The sequence below is a fragment of the Amphimedon queenslandica genome, unplaced genomic scaffold (genome assembly GCF_000090795.2).
Source record: "Amphimedon queenslandica unplaced genomic scaffold, v1.1 AMPQUscaffold_13098, whole genome shotgun sequence".
NCBI classification, from domain to species: Eukaryota; Metazoa; Porifera; class Demospongiae; order Haplosclerida; family Niphatidae; genus Amphimedon; species Amphimedon queenslandica.
In genome coordinates this window covers 42,793-50,089 of record NW_003546666.1, presented here as the reverse complement: position 1 = coordinate 50,089, position 7,297 = coordinate 42,793, and the positions used below count along the sequence as shown (strand labels likewise).

Below are 7,297 nucleotides of genomic sequence, written 5' to 3'. Positions count from 1 at the left end.
CATATGTGTATGTACACACTCCTTTCACTACCATATTTGCAATATATTGTGATAAAAGGTCATCTTTGATTGACCTAGTGAACTCTGTATGTGTGTATGTGGTAGCCACTAGTGTCATGTGATAACATACTCCAGATAATGAATCTGACAATTGGCCTGTTCGTGGTTATGTTATTGCCCTATGGTAAATGCCATTCCTTATTTGTACAATCATGTGACACATATGTGCAATTGTGCATGGATTGCATATAATGTGTGTAGTGTGTGTTTATCTGCTGATGAGTAGGTGTATTATGAATATCAACTCATTTCCTTGTGTAGATACTAGCCGTATACCCAATATCAGGATATGGCCTAGAGTGACACATGATGGATATTACTCCATTAATGCTACTCTCTTAAATGGAGTTACTGGTGTTATGGTACAGGTGCTATATCTCAATGGGACAGTGTTCTTCAACCAGTCTATCGTAAGGGATTCTTTGCACCATTATGCTATAGCTAATAGCAGTACTCGCTTACCTAATGGGACCTTTGATGTATTTGTGTATCCATTACTGAGTGATGGAAGGTCATTTGATAGTAATCATACTGCAATGAACTTCTCAGTAACTTGTACGATGAGTCATGATCCAAGTGATGATCCAAGTGATGATACGCCTACTACTAAGAAAAGAAATGTACCTGGTAAGTTAACACAAAGCAATGAATTTTATCAAAAATGACTAAAAAAAATTTTTTTATTTTTATAATTTTTCCTTATATATACATGTTTTTATGTTGTATTTCAAGTTTGAGCTGATTCCAATTGAAATTGGATTTTTTTACAAATTTTTAAAGTTGCTCCGAAATTGGGCCAAAGTCCCTGTACTATAGTACAGGGTCATCAGCCAAATTTCACCAAAAATGACTAGGAGAGATTTCTTGATTTTTATAATTTTTCCTAATACATATACATGTTTTTATATTGTATTTTAAGTTTGAGCTGATTCCGATTAAAATTAGATTTTTTACAAATTTTTAAAGTTGCTCCGAAATTGGGCCAAAGTCCCTGTACTATAGTACAGGGTCATCAGCCAAATTTCACCAAAAATGACTAGGAGAGATTTCTTGATTTTTATAATTTTTCCTGATACTTATACATGTTTTTATATTGTATTTCAAGTTTGAGCTGATTCCAATCAAAATTAGAATTTTTACGAATTTTTAAAGTTGCTCCAAAAAGTCAAAATGACCCACATCAATGCAAAATTAGCTCAAATGAATAGTTGACTTAAATGTACACTGTACAAACAGAAGATGCTTACCCCAATCATGATTATGTTTATTATTTTACCCTTAATCTTATTATAGTTGGATTAATCGTCACTGTTCTGATCTGTGCACTAGTATTATTGATTGTTGCTATAATTGCAGCTATTCTGCTAGGAGTGAGAAGTAAATTATAATTGTTTTTTAAAGCAATGCAGTAATGGTTCGTTATTTGCAGTGAGGCATAGGAGAGGAAGACATCAATGGACACTTCATCCTCATCCTAATGAAGGAGGAAGAAGAGATGACGGAGGAGGAGGAGATGATGGAGGAGCAGTATTGAGACAAATAAATGGAGGAGATATTGAAATAAATAATGTTGTTGCTAATCGTAGTTGCAATGAAGAAAATAATGATATAGGACAAAGACAGGTACAGGTAGATAATGTAGAAAATGGGGACAACACAGTCAACACTGGTGATGAGTCTATTAATACTTCTACTCCTTCTCTATACAATGGAGGACAAATAGAACCAGCTACTGCAGATAAACATGAAGAATCAGCTACTGTGGACAACGCTTCAGCTCAAAGCAATCTCACAAAACCAACGGAAGCTACAGAAGTAGGGTAAGTTATTATTATTGTTATTATTGGTGTCTATTTATATGATAATGATTATTTTACAGTAAAGAAGATGGACCTGTTATACCGGCAGATCAATCTTGTGGACTTCCAACAGCTCAAGATACAACTTGTAGCTCTGAAGTCAATTCATTGAGTACTCTTTTGCCACAAGATGATTTTCCTCCAAAAAGCACACCTACGTGGGGTATATTTAAGAAGAAGACTCATCAAGGACACGATCACCCAGTGCTACCAAATGAAGACTTGGATCAGTTACAAGGAGATGATTTTGCGTTGCCTGAACCTATTGCTGGTACTGATAATGAAGAAAAACCTGATGTTAGTAATAATGATAATAATAATAATAATAATAATAATAATAATAATAATGTTAATTTTTTGATTAGGTGGTACATGGTATCATGGGTAGACAACAAAGCATACCTGTGGAGGATCAGGACGCCACTTCACGGTTTGAATATTACTCTCCCACCAGTTCACTTAATACCTGTCAAGTAAGTAAAGGTAATAATAATAATAATAATAATAATCATTTTATTTTATTTTTCCCTGATACAGCTGAAAATTGAGAAGACCAACCAATGAATATTAAGACTAATCAAGCTGAATGCTATTTTCCTACTTGCTGCCAATAATCATTGTCTTGCTAATCATTTTGCTTTGCTAATCATTTGCTGCTTTTATCATGCAACCACTGTGTGCTTAAACTTATTAGACTTTATCCAATTCTCCCTCCTTGTAAATATTAGGATATTGTTTGAATTTTATTTATTTTTATTTAATAATAATAATAATAATTGAACTGAGCCGTGTCACAGTGATAATTTTAAGGTATAAATCAGCAGTATTTTAGGTGAAAATGCTGTCAATTTTTAGGCTTATATAAATATTACTATAGTTTCATTTGTTGTGTGGTCACCGTGATGATGCCAGCCACACCTCTGTATTTTGTGAACGATAGTCTGCTCTGAGTCTGGCTGGTCCGAACCGGTCTCAGGCGGTCTGGACCAGCCAGAGTCTAACGATATTCATGGTTCTGAATTTAAGGGGACTCCCCACTGCAAATTTTCATAAAGAAGCTTAGTAAAAAAAAAAACAACAAAAAATGGACACCTACAGAGTTTTCGTGTTTGTAGTTGTCTTTTGTGTGGTACAGCAGCCCGTTTCTTGTTGTCACCACGATGGGTGCGAAAGGATATCACATTCTTTGAATTTTAACGCAGTCCAAGTTAATGGCACTGGTAAGTTTGTCTACCTATTATAGTAACCGCTACATTCATCAACTTACAGATATCATTTATGAGAACTTTACTGCTCCGGTCAACATTACAGTGTATGATACTAGTGCTAGTACTGGCCATGAAACCAATGCTACTTTCTTTGCGGCATTCCCAAATTACTACAATAATGCTCAGTGTATGATAGTGAGAGCATTTGAAAATGACTGCTTGTCCTCGAGCCAGTGTCAGAACCGTAAAGTAAAACTGTCTCAAGGAGGTGGAAAAAGTAGTATAAAATTTATACTACGTAATTTAACTGTTTCACAAGATGGAACAAGGATAGACATATGTGCTCACTGTGGTGGGTCATATGTCTGCTTCCTTCCAGTCTTTCTAACAGTTAAAGGTGAGGAAAGAGAGAGCGAGATATGAAGTAGATTTAATGTACTCTTGTTATGAATTATATATATATATATATATATATATGTATATATATATAATTATTATTGTTTTATCAATAGGCCCTCCTGTTAACTTATCGAACTATGTATCAGTAGAGGTGACACCCAATGGGATATTAATCACTGGGATCATTGATACTGACACCAAACTACTAATCATTATTAAGAATACTAATAATGAAACTGTCTATGAAGAAATTGTACATACTTTACCGTTTGTTGCTAGTGGAAATAAAATTGGTAGCAATTTTGATCCAGCAGCAAACTACACAGTAGTTATAACTGGCAAGAACCCTGCCGGTACAGGCGAAACATTGCAACATAATGTTTCGTTTAAAAACTGTAAGTTTTTATTATTACAAATCTGTTTATATAGCATTTTCCTTTTAGTTATTTCATTCAATGTAAGTAGTGTAAACCTTAGAATAGTTGATGATCAGGCTGAGGCTATCATTAACTTAACAGTGAGTACTATTATTATTATTATTATTCCTATTATTATTATTATTATTAGTTTAATCGCTCGCGTCCTTTATCAATACCACGACAGATTAAAGTGGAATCTGATTGTATACATAAAGGACACAAAGAGTTTATTCTTAATAAATCAAGTATCTTACAAATACAGCTTTTAAGAGGGACGAAAAACTGTGTTTAAAAATTGTCTTCTGGGAGCGAACAGAAATCAATGAACATTAGTAAGCTTATTACATTGTACATCATAGTTGAGTATTAGTAACTTGAATTGCTTAGATTAACAATTAATTATTCAACTCTGTTCCTTTCATCCTTTGTACTATTTTTAGACACAGTAGCCTTCCCATATTTAGATGTATTATTTTTAGACTTTATAAGGTTATGAATATTGTTAACTTGTTTACTGTTATTCTCAGCTAGCTCCTTGATACTATTGCATCATCAAAACCACAAGTTTACCTAGTATGATGCATGTCTGTGAATAATAGTTATTAGTAATGACATCCTAATGTACACTGTATAGTGTACAGGAGATAACATTATCCAGTAAAATTGGAAATCTGCCTTACCTTCCTTTTTTTATAAGGGAGTAACAGCTACTTAGTTGCTACTCTCAATAATAAATCACCCACTTAACAAAATAAGCATTTAAAAACTCTTTTTGCAAGGATTATGCAATCTCCTGTATACATGTACATGTAATTGCTAATTTGGCTAAACTTGAGTAATATTGAAGTACATGGGGATATAGCACAGTGCTGATAATACCAATGGTCATATGACATACTTTCCCATAATACACTGTGCTATGTGAATATCAGTGTGAATAGTGAATGCAAACTATGCTGGAGCTGAATGCTTGGTACATGAATACCATGTATAGTCACCATGTACTTTTGATGTAATGGTTACAGTTAGTCTAGTGGTGGTGACATGGTTCATTGCATGACTTGTTTATAGTGTTATCTGATATATCACTGTGTTATTATATTTACTTTTTATAGGTGTACAAATCATTCAAAATGTATTCATTTCGTCTTGTAATGGAGGATATTTTGAAATAAATGCAAAACTATTGCCCGGAGCAACGGGCGTTATCATGAGAGTATTTGATTCTCAAAAGAACCTCCTTTCATTTTCACAAGAAATAAAGTGTGATGATGGAGGCTTAATCGCTGCTAACAGTTCAGGAAAACTTGAACCAGGCAATTACACTGTTAAAATTCATTATCTTAATGGAGATAGAACTATTGATAACTCATCTACAAATTACTTCAATCTCAGTTGTAATAATACAGATGATGTATTAACTACTACTGATCCTCCTTCTACTAATAGTAAGATATGTGATGATTATGTGTACATTTGACTACATTTTTTATAGTTCCATTGACTTCAATAGTAGCAATAATAGTGTGCGTTATAGTGGCAATACTAGCAGCTATTGTCATTGTTATAGTAATAGTAGTATTAATGAGGAGAAAGTCTAAAAAAAGTAAGTGACTGTTATTTAATGAGGTTTTATTATTACAATTTAATAAGGTGAATACACTGTTACATTCTCTGATATAAAAGTTATAATTGAAGGCTCAGAGGACAAAAAAAGGTACAAGTATATTTATAATAATGAAGTTCTGTTTTGTATTTCTTTCCTTTTAGTGAAACTGAAGTGGATATACCAGCACCTCACTCTGTACCTGTACGTGATACAGAATCACATTCTGAGTATGTACAAAATGGCCACTCATTTGATTTTAATTTACTTTAATAATTCTAGGAGTCGACCCCATCCTCCTCAAAATTATCCTGAACCCGAAAATCCCCCAGCTCCTGACACGCCCACTAATACAGATGCATCTAATAAACCATTAATTAGTAATGGTGGTGGAAGCACTATGGCTTCTTCAACTATGACATCACAACAAAGTACTGGTGTCTCAGAAAAACAGCCTCTAATCCCAGACTCAAAGGTTAGAATGTTCATATTTTGTAATAAATTTGAAATTTTATTTGTAGCATGATGAAAAGGCCAAGTTTGTTACTTCCAAGATAAAAGTCCCTCCTCAACTTCATCAACAAAAAGAACCTGAAAACAGTCTTCAGAACCCTCCTTCTAGCAGTACTGTCCTAATACCCAAGGCTCCAACAAATAATCGTCCTGAAGAAAAGACAGTAACACTTGCTCCTCCTGTTTCACGAGTTGTGCCACCTCCTAATAGTCAGGATCAAGAAATAAATTCGGTCAGAATTTTTTAAAAATCATTATAAGGACTTTTTTATTTTGTTGTCATTGATTCATTATAGAATTCTGGAGAGGGTCAGTTATCGTACATAAAATCTGGAGCTACAGGATCCTCCACTACTTACCGTAGCTTGGCAGCTGGAAGTAAGTACACTCTTTTTAAGTAGCATGTACCCATTATTACTGATACGTGTAGACAAAAGTGGGGATGAGAAGAAGGGACAATGAAAAAGACAAGATGTGATGAAACTGTATATTTTAAAACGCTGTAGCTGCTTTTTTATGCTTAGTTAGTGTGTGTAGTTATATAATGCTGCTTTTGTTATTAATTATAGTGCTGCTTTTATTATTAGTTGCAATTTATGCTACTTTTCATTATTAATGCTGCTTTTATTATTAGTTACAATTAATGCTGCTTTTTGTTATTATTTATAATTAATGCTGCTTTTCATTATTACTTAGTGCTGGTTAGTTATTAGCTGATAATAGCTGTTGCAATGGTTCATTCATGTATAGTAATGATTGTCCTTATTAGGAAGTAAAAAATTCTCTCTCTCTCACACACACACATGTATGTACATGTACTTAATATCTTCTTGCTATGAACTTGAAGCTAGAACTGGTAGTGAACCTTTTGAATATGTACATATGTAAATGGAGACTGCTTAAAAAGGCAGCAAATAAGAGAATCATTCAATAGAAATTTGTGACTCCATCATCTAAATAATCTGCTGAAATATTTATATACATACACATAATATTGAATCACAGATTGAATGAGCAGCAATTAAAATTTTGTATAGACTGGGCCTATAAAATTGCATCATTTTAATTTTGTGTGCTATTTTTTAGTAATTTTATTTTTGCTATTGTTTCAGAAAGCGATTTAGAATTAAGTCAAACTACATGCATAAAAATGTAATGGAGTTTTTGATTTAAGCTAATGTGTATATACAAAAATTAAGAATTCTCTCCTAGCCACTTTTGATGGAATATGCT

General features: G+C 33.3%; 1 protein-coding gene across 1 annotated transcript; it reads left to right on the top strand.

Annotated features, from left to right (window-relative positions):
- The first annotated feature begins 2,857 nt into the window (after nucleotides 1–2,857).
- Nucleotides 2,858–6,634, top strand: LOC109585231 (uncharacterized). Its single transcript, XM_020001225.1, has 13 exons — nucleotides 2,858–3,139; nucleotides 3,189–3,524; nucleotides 3,640–3,921; nucleotides 3,970–4,043; nucleotides 4,094–4,277; nucleotides 5,061–5,393; nucleotides 5,441–5,551; nucleotides 5,599–5,662; nucleotides 5,716–5,781; nucleotides 5,834–6,026; nucleotides 6,073–6,297; nucleotides 6,361–6,442; nucleotides 6,495–6,634. Exons 5-13 carry the CDS (start codon nucleotides 4,268–4,270, stop codon nucleotides 6,524–6,526), a joined length of 1,116 nt encoding a protein of 371 aa, XP_019856784.1. The 5' UTR covers nucleotides 2,858–3,139; nucleotides 3,189–3,524; nucleotides 3,640–3,921; nucleotides 3,970–4,043; nucleotides 4,094–4,267; the 3' UTR covers nucleotides 6,527–6,634.
- The last annotated feature ends 663 nt before the right edge of the window (nucleotides 6,635–7,297 follow it).